Source organism: Protobothrops mucrosquamatus, unplaced genomic scaffold, assembly GCF_001527695.2.
Source record: "Protobothrops mucrosquamatus isolate PMUCROS unplaced genomic scaffold, P.Mucros_1.0 scaffold270, whole genome shotgun sequence".
NCBI lineage: Eukaryota > Metazoa > Chordata > Lepidosauria > Squamata > Viperidae > Protobothrops > Protobothrops mucrosquamatus.
Window position 1 is genome coordinate 1,027,223 of NW_015386615.1, and position 16,077 is coordinate 1,043,299.

Consider the following 16,077-nt stretch of genomic DNA (forward strand, 5'->3'; position numbering starts at 1 on the left):
ACCTTTGGGACAACCATGACCTGGATGACTGAAAATCTTCACAGACATGCAGAATATAGAACCAAATAATTTTATGAGTTTGTAGCACACCTATACACTGTCCTCCATGGCTTTCCGTGGAAATCTTCGGATATTACTTAAATTTAAGTCCCCCTCAAGGAACCTACAAGTTTCATTGATAGGCCAACTACAGTCATACTAAACTAGCAGGAAAATGGCTCCCTTCCATTATTCACTATTGCTGTTCTACAAAGGAGAACCACAAAAAAGCTCTGCAGTGAGATTTGCTTGTTACTAAGATGCATTTAGGTCAGTGTTTCTCAACCTTGACAATTTTAAGGATGTGGACTTCAACTCCCAGAATTCCACAGCCAGCAATGCTGGCTGTGGAATTCTGGGAGTTGAAGTCCACATGCCTTAAAATTGTCAAGGTTGAGAAACACTGATTTAGGTGATCACCAAATATTTATCTGTCATCTTCTACTAGCTATCCAGCATAATATGCCCTGCTTTCTGCCCTAGCATAGTTTATCCTACAATGGTTTCCTGGTTTCTTTGCTTTTTCTGATAATTCAGACAAATATTTCTCACATATTACAGTTGTCTTCTTAATGTTTTTCCTTCACGTTTTCCTGCTTTTTAAAAAAATATCAACTGAGTGTTAATTTATTGGTTGCAACCATAATTGATCAACTGGCTTGTCGCCTGAACCTGACATTGTGGGCCAAGAGAGAATGACTGACTCAAATCACCCTGCTTCCATGCCTAAAATGGGACTAGCTCTCACAATCTCCTGGTCTCTAGTCTGGTGCCTTAACCACTAGATCAAACTGGCTCGCTTTATAACATCACCAGTGTCCAAAAATAGCTGAGGCTCTATTAGATGGTGTTACGATGAACCAAAGAATGCTCATCCTTAATAAACTTCTTGGAAGTGCCACTCAGCTTTATCAGCCAATAGAGAGGAAGTAGGGGCAAAAAAACACACCCACTACTGCAAAAAGTGACATTAAATACCAAGGTAAGTCAGGGCTCAGTCATCAAAGTATGCCAGCTAATTTCAACAGCAGACAAATGCTGCATTCTCAAGAGCATCAGGTGATATTGGCAATTGGATTATGTGATCAATAGTTATCCGTATCTAAATGGCAGTGTAACTGTATTCAACCTATATTTATAACTATTTATGTTTATAAATTACATTAGTAATGATCCTGGGCAGCATACAAATTGAAACAACGTTGATTACAGTAAAAAGCCCAAAAGAAGATGAAAACTCAGGAACTAGATCTTTAATAAAAACATCCCTCCAGGGCAGATGATAGGTATTACAGGTAGTCCTCGACTTACAACCATTTGTTTAGTGACTGAAGTTACAATGGCGCTGGAAAAAAGTGACTTGTAACTGTTTTTCACACTGGCCGTGTGATCAAGTGTGCCAGGGTCATGGGATCACCTTTGGCGAGCTTCTAACAAGCAAAGTCAATGGGGGAAGCCAAATTCACTTTACAACTGTGACATTAACATAGTAACTACACTGATTCACTTAACACCTATGGCAAGAAAGGTCATAAAATGGGGCAAAACTCACTTAACCACTGTCTTGCTTAGCAACAGAAATTTGTAGCTCACTTGTGGTCATTAACCGAGGACTCCCTGTAAATAAATGTCAGAGGTTCCCTCTCCTTAACTGCTGGATTAGGGTTTGGGCCTCAATTGTGGTCATAAAGTCAAGGATTACCTACATATATACACACATATCAGAAGACACTGTTTTAAAGCAGAGGCCTGGAGCATGCCTATTCCACCAATACTTATATATGGGCAGAAACAATGGGAAAAGGATAGTCAGTCACATAATAATCAGACCCTATGCGGGGAATGGTTTTGTAGATTACAACCAGCATCTTGAGTTGCACCCAGTTCATTGATAACCAGTGCAGTTCATGTAGCAGAATTGTTACCATGGCCTACTGAGGTCCACCCATAACGGCCCTGCATTGCCACATTCTATGCCAGCTGTAACTTCTGAAGTTTCAACCTCAACACCTTCTCAAAAATCTTCCCTAAAATGGAAGGGTTAAAGACTGGATGAAAGTTATCTAGGACTGTTGGTCCAGTGATACATTCACCCAAGGATATATTCACCACCACATGAACTCAGTCATATGTCCCCGTCAGACAATCTTAACTAACCAGGAAAGACATAAATCTAAGGACAGATGGCTGGATTAACAATCATGAAGATTCTGTCCACTTCCTCAGGAACTAGAAAGTCAAATGTTTCACAGATAACAAAATAAGCAAATGTCTTAATCAACTCGCATGGAGTCACTCATTCAGAATTTTACTCTGAGTGGATCCAAGTGACTTTATGTGACACATCCTAGAATATTCACACAATGGCCTTGAAGATATTTCAGTGACTCCTCCCTCCTGAATAAATTAATTTAAATTAGGCTATTGCAGATGCAATAAGAGTGGACAATTGCTTTATTGTGACAATGTCATGCTTCATATGGACTTTTACAAAAACTGGGTAATTCACTCTTCATTGTCCTCCAATGGTACTCTACACATCTCTTCTGTTGTTTCATCTTTCAGAGCTCCTTGGAAAACAAGAAGTCCCCTGGGATTGACAAATGGGGAGAAGGAGCATGGGAAGAATCCAAACCAAAGTGCCTGCTACCGCCTATTCCAGGTGGCAACTAAAAACCCTCAGCTCCCTACAGAACACATCTGGGACCATTATATGGGCCAATATAATTAACCCATCAGTCAGTTAAAAGCAATCATACTTTTCATGCTAAGGTCTTACAATACTTATTCTAGGGGGTCTTAGGATAGGATCTATGGTGGCTACAAACTTTTGAACTACTCCAGATTCAATGCTACACTAATGTAGATTAAAATTGCTAAGCCTCCCTATCTTCACTGCCAATCCAGCAATGGAAATTGAGCAACTTGGGCAAGGCTCTCACTGAGCAGCAAGAAGGCCAGTACATCAGCAATAAATCTAACTGTTCCTCAAGTCCAATTTCAACCAAAGAGTATCACATCCATGTATCTCTGATGCAATACTTCAGAGAGTTGTTAAGTCTCTTGGGATGACCATTGCACAGACTGAGGAAGGTGACCTTGATGGAGATCTGCAAGCTACAGTATGTTACCAAAGCAACAAGGGATGAAATATATGTTAAATTGACAACAGACAGGACAATATTCAGAAAAGGCTTAGACAGACACCTCCCTAATTCACTGAACTGTGAGAAGGAAGAGGCTCAACACAATCTGACTTTCAAGATTCTGCTAGCCACTCTCAATAAGCATGGTTTTAGCCTTCCTGTGGAGTCAATTTCCTAATCTGATCTACCTAGCAGGGCTCCCAGTAATAGCTACTCCAAATCCCCTAGCCTGGCTTCATGGAGACATTTCTGAGAATGGAACATCCCTGTCTGGGCCCAGACAGGTTTCTGGATGGGAAACATCCTCACTCTGGCCTCATGCATGCCTGGTTGGCTGCCTCATCCAGATCATAGATGAGACAGTTTTGTTACAAATTCACCTAACATTTAGCAGCAGCTGGAGGACAGTGACAATGAGGATCTGGAGGCAAGACAGCCTTGGGGGTTGGAAATGTCAAGTCTGCTTTCCCTGAGGGAGGTCTACCTCTAGATTCCCTCCACGCACCTTTCACAATTGAGATGTTACTGCCTGCTCTCTCTCACCGCCACTGGTCCCCTTTACTTCCTTTTCTCAGAAGCCAAGTATCATCTGATAACCAATAAGCCTTAATTCAAACTCTTTGAAGGCTAGGATCTGTCATAAGGAACTTCTTTAAAAGCAATAACATTTTTTTCAAAGAAAACATAATAATTAACTTATTTTATCATTGGGAGAAATTTGCTATTGACTAGAAGTGTAAAAGTCTTGGAAAGAGACAAGAGATGATTACAGTATCCTTAATGCAACCAGCTTCCAGCAGGGCAGGAAAATACATGGTGGTATTCTTTGAAAGACTTTTTTCTTAGTGTGCGATGAAAACTTGCATACGTTATTATAGCAAACGGTAATCCCATAAAAGCAATATTATTAATATTAATATAGGCATTTTTCTGTTTCTTTTCTCTTCGAAAAAGACTTCTACCCAGCAGCCATGATTCCCCTCAGCATGAAAGGAAATCAAGTAACAAGGATGAACAGAGGAAAGGATGATGAGTGGTTAAAGTGTGCTGGCAAAATCTCATCTTGTATTTAACTATGAATATCAATAGGGAATTCCCTGGTGAGCCTGCTAAATGATCAAGAATGATCACCCACATTCTTGGGTTTTCATCCTTTATTTATGTTGTTCCTTTTATGGTTTTAATTGTGAATATATTGTATGTTGCCCAGAGTCTCATGGGAGCATGGGAGACTATATAAATCCATTAAATAAAATAAAATTGTGGGCTTCCTGAATGCAGCTGAAGTAGTGCACACACAAGGCTTCTGCAATGAATTATCTTCAATGTCAGTTTGTTATCAAGCTATCCACCGTTAATCATAAGACAAGCTTCAGACATGAAGCCAACAGGAGGAAACTTGACCTGAGCTGTGTTTCTTCTACCAGCAGTTCTGACACAATGCTTTCAAAGATAAAAGGGAGAAAGCTAAGCATGGGTTTATTCATGCCGCCACAGATTAACTGAGGATTGAATTTCTATCTTTAAGGTAATGTTTCCAACCCAACTAAAAAAGCCTTCCAACCTTACAAGCAGCCTTTCATCATTAACAACTCGTTTTGCTTACTAGAATAACAAGTAGGCACCTGGCTTGCAAGAGATAATTTGGTTTGACAACCTATCCTTCTGTTATACATTCAGGAAATTCTGTCCCCTGTTGCATGGACTGAGTATGATGACCAAATGGGCACATCACCAAATTCTCCTACTTATCAAACATCTTGCATTGTATTAAACTGTATTTCAGTAAAATAATAACAACAATAAGGGAACTGCCAAAACAACAGATGAACAAAAGATCAGTTTCTAATTGACAAGTTGATTTTGGAAAACTGCAACAGAAGGAAGACCAACTTGAATGTAGCATGGATTACAAGGAGGCATTCAATTCCCTGCCAGATGATTGAATAATCAAGTGCCTAGAAATAACAGGAGTCAGTAGAAACATTAGTTTTGCGCAAAGGTGAACGGCACAATGGAAGACACTGTTGCTGGTCAATGGTGATAGAGTGGAACAGATTAATCATATCAAGAGAGGAACCTTTCAAGGAGACTCAGTATCACCATTACTATTTGTTATTGCACTGATTCTTCTGTAAACAGTACTGAATAATTCAGGCCGTGTCTATCAAAAATCAAAAACATCTGCCAGTCTATCACACCTCCTTTACATCAATGATCTGATGCTGTATGAAAATACAACATCTGAAATAGCACTGCTGCTCAACACTGCAGCCAAGCTATTGTAGTGCAGTTTGGACTGGACAAATGTGCCACACTCAGCATCAAACGGGGAAAAATAATGAAAACTGAAGATGCCCTATGGAAACAATATCAAGAGTCTGGATGAGGATGATTACTATAAATACCTGGGCATCCTTTAAGCTGACAACATCAAACACACTGAAGTCAAGAAAGTTAGAAGAGAATACATCATGAAAAAATTTGAAAGTCCAAATTCAGTGTAGGAAATAGCACCAAGCCAAATAACAGCTGGGCAATTCCAGTCAGTGGACTGGACTCAAGCAGAACTAAAAACCCTGGTTAGAGGGACCAGTAAAATAATGCAGTGATGCTGACAGATGCTCCTTACCAAGGAAAACAGCTGAGGGTACAACAGGCAGTTGAAGAAGAAAAAAGGACATTGAAAGAATGTATGAAGGACAATGAAGAAAATGCACCGAAGCTAGCATACCATGAAGGTCTACTGAGTACTGGAGAGACCAAACTGGCGTATTTAACGTTACATGTATTAACAGCAGCGAGGATTGTATTTGCTCAGCACTGGAAGAATGAAGAAACATCACTAGACGAAGAGATAGCCAAGAAGATATTGGACTGTGCTGAAACGGACAGACTTACATTGAGGATCAAAGAGAAAGAAGATACAGAATATTTTCAAACATGGAATTTATTTTATCAATGGTTGGAAAAAAAGGGCTAGAGACTAAGAATGTAACTTGTATTATTAAGCAAACAAATTAACCTAGACAACACGATGTTTATTAAGCACTAATCAAATGTAATAATAGAAAATTAATTTAAAAAAATGGAAAAAAAGACAAAGAAAGAATAGAAAAGAGATATAGCAAGGAAAAGTATTACATGGCCAGTACATTAAAAAAAATAGCAGGCAAAACACTTAAACCGGCAATGGCTAAGAGCAGGAAAATTAAAGAAAGAGACAGAGGGGCTAATTCTGACTTTACAAGGCCAAGCCTTAAGCACAAATGCATGTAAAGTTAGAATTGAAAAGGCAGCAACAGAGAACAAATGCTGCCTCTGCAAAGAAGCAAAAGAAATAGAGGATCATCTCGTTTTAGCTACTGCAAGAAGGTGGTTCAGACTGATTACAAGCAACGGCGTGACTAAGTAACAACAATGGTACATTGAAATATCTGCAAGAAATACCAATTGCCTGGATGCAAAAACTGTTTGGCCCACAAAACAGACAATGTAACAGAAACTGAGGAAGCTAAAGTGCTCTGGGACTTTAGAATTCAAACAGAGAAGCACCTGTGACATAGCATCCCAGACTTAATTGTTGATAAGAAAGACAAAGTCCAAGTAGTGGATCTGGAGAAAATTACAAAATACAAAGACCTGCAAACAGAAGTAGAACGGATTTGGTAAAAACAAAAACAAAGATACTACTAATAGTAATAGGTTCCATCCCAATGGGGAATAATAGGTGCAATCCCAAAACATCTGGAGCACTACCAAAATCACCATTAATCAATTGCAAAAGGCAACTTGAATGGAACAGCTTACATTCTGTAAGGATACATTTAATGCCATCAAACAACAACATCTGCCTAGCCCAGGTCCTTGGGAAGGACTCAGTAGGTGAATAAAAATCCCAAATCTGGCTGACTGTGCAACCGACCATAACCTATAAAACTTGTATGCTACCCAACTCAATGACTATGGGCAGTTCACAACAATCAAAGAAATTACAGTAAAATCACTGAAATGTAAAAGATAAAGATAAAAGTTGGCAAGCACAAAAAAACAGTCTCACACTCCCTTACTAAAACTCTTTATTATCCTTCTAAACCAGAGGTCCCCAATCTTTTGGGCACCAGGGACCAGTTCTGTAGAGAGAGGTTTTTCCATGGACCGGAGGAGGCGTGGTTGTGTGTGCTGCCTGCATCTCGCGGATGGGGCTTTGCTTGTTTGTGTGGACCGGTTGCTGGCATGCTGCGACCCAGTACTGGTCCATGGACCGAGGGATGGAGACCCCTGTTCTAAACAATAGCAGAGAGGAGGCCTAAAGTGAGGTTCTTGGGGACCTCAAACCAAAGATCAGATGCTGCAACAGAGAAGGTGTGCTTCCAGGGTCCTGATAGATAACAATGTTTAATCAACGGAACTCAGGGCATGCTAAGTGCAGAATTGAATTAGCTGAGTAGATGTTATGGGAGGCAAGCACCTCTTAAGTAACCTGGTTCTACAGAATATGGGGCCTAGATTTGTTAAGCATGTAACAGAAATAATGCCAGGAGGAAGACTGATTTAGACTTGGAAAAGCCACCATTTTGGATGTTCCCGCATGTTTTGCCTTCTGGAACAACAAGAGCTCATGCAGTAACCCTATCTCATTCTGTGAGAATCTATGGCCAAGTATATCCTCTCAAAGAAAAGAAGTAGCATTAAACTTCTTGAGTGTAACTAACAGGTATCACCAATTTCTGTTCTCCAAGAGAGTACAAGTGGTCTTCAACTCAAAATTATTGCAGGATCCAATCTGGGCCAGTCACTGGGACCAGAGGTTCAGTCTTCTGAGCTTTTGGACTTGTGCCAGAGCCCCTCCTCAGGCAACTTCACTTTCAAATGCTATCTGTGCATGGAGGTACACCATACTGAGAATATGAGTAGCAGGTGGCACATTTTTTTAATAAATAAAAAGATTCCAAAAGAAAAGAAATCTTGCAGATGTTCTATTATCCATCACTATTCAGTTATTTTGTACGGGTGTAACTTAGTTGGGTAATGAAACATCTATTAGCAGAAAACAAAACTCAGAGAACTCCATAAAAGGAAGATTAGAAACTTGGTAAACATTATTTTATAGAATCTAACCAACTTTCAGATATACTCTTCAAGTTATTATCTTCACATTGCAAATGGAATTATGATCATTATAAGAATGGCTTGCCCAAAACTACATATTTAATAGATTAAATCAGCCCTTTTCAGGGGCCGTACTGTTTTAGTTATCATGAATGAATTAAGACTGTCCAATGAAAAATGAAAGACGTTTGACATATAAAAACAATAAAGACGGGATAAAGATCAATACAGATAGTCCTCGACTTACAAACCATTGATTTAGTGACCGTTCCAAGTCACAACAGCATTGGAAAAAGTGACTTATGACCATTTTTCAAACTTATGACCCCTGTAGCCTCTCCAAGGTCATGTGATCAAAATTCAGTCACTTGGCAACTGACTCATATTTATGATGGTTGCAGTGTCCCGGGGGAGGGGGTCATATGATCACCTTTTGTGACCTTCTGACAAGCAAAATTAGTGGGGAAGCCAGAATCACTTAACTGTGTTACTAACTTAACAGCTATAGTGACTCCCTTAACAACTGTGGCAAGGAAAGTCATAAAATGGGGCAAAACTCACTTAACAACTGTCTGGCTTAGCAAAGGAAATCTGGGGTTCAAATGTGGTCATAAGTCGAGAACTACCTGTAAATAAGCGTAGGAGATTTCTGCAATTTCTAGCATCTATGCCATATACTGCAGGTATATCAAGTGGAATACCATAAAAGGAATCATTTGAAGCTTATTAGTTCAATATAAGATACTTACACTGCCCACTCAAGCTTTTCATTTTTGATTGAATTGTAAAGAGCCTGGAAGAGGAAAGAAATAAAAAAAAATTAAGTGGATTTGGATGACCATATATAGAAGATAACTTTTTTTAAAAAAAAATCTAAATGTCACAAATTACCATATACATGTTGCACTAAAGATTAAAACGTTATTCCTTAGCCTGGAGTGCATAAAAGTCTTTGTCGTGTTTTAATGTTGCTGAACTCATTTTTTTTCCCCTTTTCTCTAAGCCTGGAGACGAGGAGAGGCTTTTAACAACCCTTCGATGACTTTGGAGACGTTCCAAAAGTTAAGAGCTGTCGCTCGGAAGTCCTCTTCAAATGCCTTTGCTGGAGAGGACGAGTGGGCTCAGATTTAGTATTTTATTACAGATAAAACCCACATTGTCCTTTGGGAACAAGCACAAGGCCTAGTTTAGAGATCTCAGTTCTCCATGCTGAGGAAAAAAGAAAACAAATCAACCCATCCATCCCCTCAAAGGACTAGCTTCAAATTAACAGAGGCCAAAAACACGTCCTGAACAATGATACTGAGACTTATGATGAAGTAAATTTTGCTCATATATTGTTTTAGAAAAGCTAGGCCAATGGCAACCACAAAGCTGATTCCGAACTTAAGCGAACTCTCCCTGTAAATCCTTATAGAAACCCTAGTTTCTAAGGTCATTTTTAATACTTTTTTTATATTTAAAATTTGGAATCAGAGCTTCTTGTACCTCTCTTTAGAACCAGAGGTGAGCCGTATAGATCAAGAACGCACAAATAAAGGAGATAAAATATTTTCTTCTCAGATGCTACATCAATGCCAATCTATATGTTTTGGCAGGTAAAGGATTTAAAGCCCCCTACTTGCATTTTGCCCACTCCATTTGATATTTGGTATTCTGTAGCTAAAGTCTCCAAATAAAATGACATTAAATTCGTATAGCATATCCCGAATTTCTACCCTCCTGCTACAAATCACATCTGATGTAAGAGCTGCTAAAATGACACCTATCAGACCTATCATAAAAGCCATTTCACTTACCATTTTATCTATTACTATCAAATATAACATTATAGAGAGCCCAGACAAGATGGGAATAGTATGATTGGTAGTATTGTTCAACCATATCTTTAAACAGCAGGTCAGGTAGCTATTTAAAATTACTACCAGATTGCTTTTCAAAATTTCCTGATATACAAATAGTATGCAACCTTTGTGTATTTCTGCACTTATTTAAAGTCATTTATGTGGAATCCTTCATAAAATCAATGCAAAGTCAAGTAATCGTGGGGAAATAAAAACACCTGGTTTCAAAAGATAATAGTAACTCCTCAGATGAGCCTCTCTAGAACATGACACCCAACATCTGTGCTTTGAAATATGAAGCCCATTCAGTAATTTAACAATTAATATACCTCAGTATAGTCCCTAAAATGCAGCACCAACTTCCCATCTGGACCTGCAGCTGTATTCTGAGCTAAGTGTAAATTCATGACAGCCTTCAAAAGGTGTGTGTGTGTGTGTGTGTGTGTGTGTGTGTGTGTAAGCTGTGTGATTGAAAACTGAATGTCTTACAGCTCCTGTAAGTTTTAAAAATATAACAAAACCAAAATAATCAAAGATAAACGAATGCTTCAAAAGCATTAGTTTGCTCTTGGGAGTACTGTCATCCTTCCACCCCATCGCTAAAGTCTTCTAAAAGAGCCAAAGATCTCCAGGAGGAAACACAACATCTAAGCCTGAAGAGAAAATCCTGAACATTGCTTGAGCATGGATTACTGTCTGCAAGAGCAATACATCTGGAGATTACTAGGCTGCAGGCTGCTTAGTTGAGAGTTCTGTCTTTAATAGTATCACAAAGGTGGATATATTATATATATGCAGAACAGATCAAATCTTTTATTATGTCATGTTCGTCCACCAGAAATATCAACTATAAGAAATCAATTTCAAAGGAAGAAAAATGTGTCTAGATTACTTATACAGCTATTTCTCTTTCTAGCATACCAGTTTCAAGAAAGTTTAGATATTCATTCATTCGTTCAATTTATACAGCCATCCATCTCGCATATTTGACTCTAGGCAGCTTACAATAAAATAGATAAAATATATAATGTAAAAAATAAAATAAAACACATAGCAGCCAGGCATCATTCAAACAACTATCAACTTAGCCAGTACTGTAGATGGATTCCATTACCCACCCAGGACCCAAGACACAGGTACAAAACCAAGTTTTCAAGGCCTTTGGAAATCCAGCAGGGAAAAGCCAATCTAATCTCAGAGGGGATGACATTCCACAAGGTGGGCATCGTGGCAAAAAAAGAGGTTCCTTCTGGGCCCCACTAGCCAACACTCCTTACCCAACTGTACCTAGGGATCTAATAGGAAGGGTAGACACCACTGGGGAAGGCTGGTCCCACAAATAACTCGGTTCCAAGCCATGAAGAACTTTAAAGGTCACAGTCAGATTATTTTGAGCTTGCATGATCTTTCTGCTTGGCTGATTCAAATCTGGAAACCGTTATGTTAAAAACTAACAATTAATGGCATGCATTTCACCATTGTAGGCTTCCTTGTTTCCAAAAGATTCTTATTTTTAATTGCCCAATAAGTCAGTACTCAATTAAGTTAGAAAAAGCAGTTAGTAATCCTCTCTAGCCACCTCTTTCTTTCTTTGCTCTAGGAAATTGAACCATAACAAAATACGGCAGGAATTTCTTAAACCATCTGCTTTGAATCTGAGTGGGGTAAATATTTTGTATTAGGTATAATTCTAAATCTCTGAGTGTGACTAGAGTGTTAGATGTACACTAAGCATACTTAAGTGTGTGGGTATGCGTGACCGTGACCATATAGTTTTACATCTATTAATACTGTAAGATAGTAACATGTTGCTGAAAGTAACCTTTAACTATCCTATCAAAATATTGATATTTATTCAAGTTTTATCTTTCCTTCAACACTTGACTTCAGGACTGCAGAATCTCTTTATGCCAAATTATATCCAGCTCCAAGTTATATCCAGCTCCAAATCCTGCTATGTTGGCAAGACTCAGCAAACCAATGGATATAATGTGTAAGTACTACCTACTATGTTTAGGAAGTTCTAAATTCAGACATTACCCTAACATTCTGTTACTAATCAAGTTATGAACCTCCACCCACCATGAATTGATTCCTACTGAGCATTGCATGTTAAGTTTTTGAAAAGTTCAAGAGTGCATTTGGAGATGGGAGTTCATTTTTCTTGTAAGGTACCCCATTATATGCAAAATATTTGTCCAATGAGGGATAGTAATTAGGATTTAAACAGTGAGATCCCCAAAAAGTAGAATGGTAGATGGTACCATGTAGATGGTATGATAAAATCAATACATAGTTATGCTCTCACCTGATCACTTCACCAGTTTTCTTGCCAAGGAAAAGAAAAACCTATTTGATAATTGAAGATTTTGCCTCTATTATATGAACTATGATTTCAGTCCCTGTTAGAACTGTTGAATGCTCCACAGTTAGTCATAGGTGTTTCTTGAAAGCATGAGGATTAAATTGAGATTAGAGGGTGTATAATCACAATATATGTGGCTTAGATGATCAATGGGATTTAAAGATTTTTATATATTTTCTTTATAAAAGTGCCTGGAAATATTATTCCATGCTAAGGATGACTAATTACGACTTGCTGACTTTGTATACCCAAAGTGAATGGCAGCATTTCCAACATATTGGAGAAACAGAATGAATTGATTTAAATATTGCCAACTACAAGATCACTCATGTACATCTCCATGTTCTGGGTCCATCTTCTGCTGCCGTCCATTGAGAGCTGGGATTCACATAATGCTAAATCACAATGGCTGGGTTTTATAAACCATGCTACACTTAATTTTATTCACAAATCAGATCATTGTCTTTCTGCATATAATTTCCTACTGTAGGCTACAGGCTTCTTAAATAAAGCCCGTACAGTTCTTTTAGATCATTATTAGTGAGCCACATTATATATTCTGTGCACTTTGTTCCAGAATCACTGCACCAAATCATTAGGTTCTCTATCTATCTATCTATCTATCTATCTATCTATCTATCTATCTATCTATCTATCTATCTATCTATCTATCTATCTATCTATCTATCTATCTATCTATCTATCTACCTATCTACCTATCTACCTACCTACCTACCTACCTACCTATCTACCTATCATCTTACCTACCTACTTATTTCTTAATCATCTTTAAAAGAAAAGAAAGCAAATGAACAAGGAAGCAAAAGGAGAAAAGAAGTATAGTACAGAAATATAATATATATATATATATATGGACAAAAGAATTACCAAGATTGCTCAGTTAGTGCTCAGTATATTGCTGATTAGAAATTAACCATAAAACATTAAATTATATTTAAGTACATTGAATTATTTTAGCAATGTAAGAATTTAAATCTTTGACCAAGCTGCCATAATCTCCATTATTTGTTGTTGGAAAATACAGAGAAAATAACAAACTACTAAAACATATTATAAATATGACTTTCTAACTTCTCCTTTGTCATATTTTGATATATATTATTTACACATTAAAAATGTTTTTTGTGTCTGTGAAGCATTTGTCAGCTCTTTTTTTCCCTTAAAAACTATACAGTACTCTAGTACTTATATTTGCTTTGTTGGATAATATATATGTATGGAACTATGTATGGAAGCCATTTGGTTAAACATCTGTTGTGAATATATGCTGTTAATTTTGCCATTACTACATATTCTCCAAGTTTTGGTTCCCAGTCTGATATCTTCAATAATGTATTTTTTTCAATATTGTGCTAAAATTTTATCCTTATCGCTATAAACATGTATCCTAATCAACCGAGATTGTTCTTGTTGATATGTTTTAGAAATATACCTTGTAAAAAGAACTGTTATTTCAAACTGGACTTCCAAAGTTCTTTGAGGAGTGCTAAATCTCGCTCTGCTTTCCCTATAGATTGTAATTCTGTCATTTTGCTCCCTTTTCTATCAATTGTTATTTTATTCAGTCCGTCTCTTCCTACTATTATCTGGCACATATTTTGACATCCCTTGAGTCTGTTTCTGTAATGTACTGTTTAGAGAATATCAATAATAGGGAGCTTTCATCACACACACAGACATCCTATTTAAAAATACATGAGGAAGCCTGAAGATCTGCACTCCCAATTGTGTACAAAAGCCAGCCTTCCAAAATTCGGTCTAGGGTTCCCAGCTAGCTTGGTTGAAGGACATGTTGCCTGATAATTTGAGGAACTAAAGTCCCATTACTTTGGGGAACACCTCAGGCCAACATTGTTTTGACATCTGCTCCTCAGATTACAACTTTCCAATATCTAATTCCAGATCCAGCTCACAGCTTCAATTTCTAACAGCTGAATTTGAATGTGGACTGGAAAACAGATTCTTCTACTTAAGTTTTAGGAGAAATTTGGTCATAATAGAAATCCTGAGAGGGAATAAAGCCTGTTTTGGAAAAGCAGCTGCAGCCAGGCAGAAATACTTCTCCTCATTTCCCTCATGCATTCAGACATGCGTTCATCTCTAGTTACTCATAGGCATCTAAGCCATGTTGCAACTGCTGTGTTAACTGAGCCACACACTGGTGTTTTCAAGGATGTATTCTCGTTCAGAGGCAGCCTCACCCAACCCAGTCTATGGAGCTTTCAAATGCAGATGCTAAGGAAGAGTGGGAAGAGGGATGTGTGTAGTACAGAAGATGAAAGTAAATGGCCTACACACAAGGAAACTGAGGCAATGTCTGGAGACTGGCAGATATTAGAAGCAGGCAAGCAGATTTTCATTCAACTGCATGAACCACAAGCTATGATTCCTGTGGGAATCCCAGCTGGAGTTTGAAGCTTTGCTGGGAGACCAGTAGCAACTAGACCAGGAACAACTACACAGAAACAGCACTTCATCCCAACTAGTGCAAGAAACTTTTGGAAATAGGCAAAGGTTGTATTATTTTAATTATTACTTGGGGATTTTTGTTTGAACTATGTAGCAAAAGAAGTACCAAAGACAACAAGTACCCTTGACTTATAACAATTCATTTATGTGGCAACATCACCTTGCAAAGTCCTAGAAGGGTGGAGTTGATCCAGAAAAATAGCCTCTTGTTGGGGAAGTAATAAAGCCTTGCATACAATTTTGCCAGGCTGTGTTGTGTCCAATCCTTAAGAGAGGAAAGTACCCTCACAAACCCTCAAAAGTTGTTTACTCATAGCACTGGCTATAGCACTGCTAACAGTGCTGCCTCTAAAACCAGCAACACCTTTTCTCTACATCCTTTGTTTACAGCAACAGATAATCATTCTAGGCATCTCAACTGGTATCTTTTTCCAACTGATGTCATACGTGCCCTTCAATTTTCTAAAGGTCCAACATATGTTACATTTGCTAAGTACAGCTACTGTATTTACCTAAAACAAGATTCTAAATATAAGCTTAGAATTAAAACAAACAAACAAAAAACCCCTAAGTGTCTCCATTACTATATACTCAGCAAAATCTAAGACCAGCCTTTCATTTTAAATACAAATAAACTATGATGTAAAGCAAACAATCTCAAAGGCCTGAAGCTTTTGTTCTGAACAGTGTACATTTCACGCAATAAAACAAAGATTAAAAAGCTGCATTTAACTGATTCGGTATGACAGAAGACTCTGACTTGAAGCTATAACCAATTTTCAGGTTTTTGGTGTTGTTTTTTTATTTAAGAACTCGTTCTGACAGCAATAACATGCTCTTGCTAATGATACAGATACTTTCTGGCACAGTCTGCCACTTCCATGACTCCAAAATAATTCAGCTAAATAAGCTATCCAAAGATTCACCTGTCTTTCACCATCATATTCTTCTGCAAGTCATCCAACAAGGGAATCAACATGGAGATCAAATCCATTCAGAGTTTAATTCTGCAAGCAAGCTATATCCTTCTCAACAGCTGCCATCCGAACGCACTGTACCGCCTCAGGAGTCCCTGGCTGCC

At 38.0% G+C, this 16,077-nt stretch overlaps 1 protein-coding gene across 1 annotated transcript in view; it reads right to left on the reverse strand.

Annotated features, from left to right (window-relative positions):
* Positions 1–16,077, reverse strand: part of PSD3 (pleckstrin and Sec7 domain containing 3) — a 52,366-nt gene that overhangs the window by 20,702 nt on the left and 15,587 nt on the right. The window contains exon 2 of the mRNA XM_015814652.1: positions 9,047–9,090. Within this exon, the coding sequence (XP_015670138.1) occupies positions 9,047–9,090 (44 nt within the window). The remainder of the gene's footprint in view (positions 1–9,046; positions 9,091–16,077) is intronic.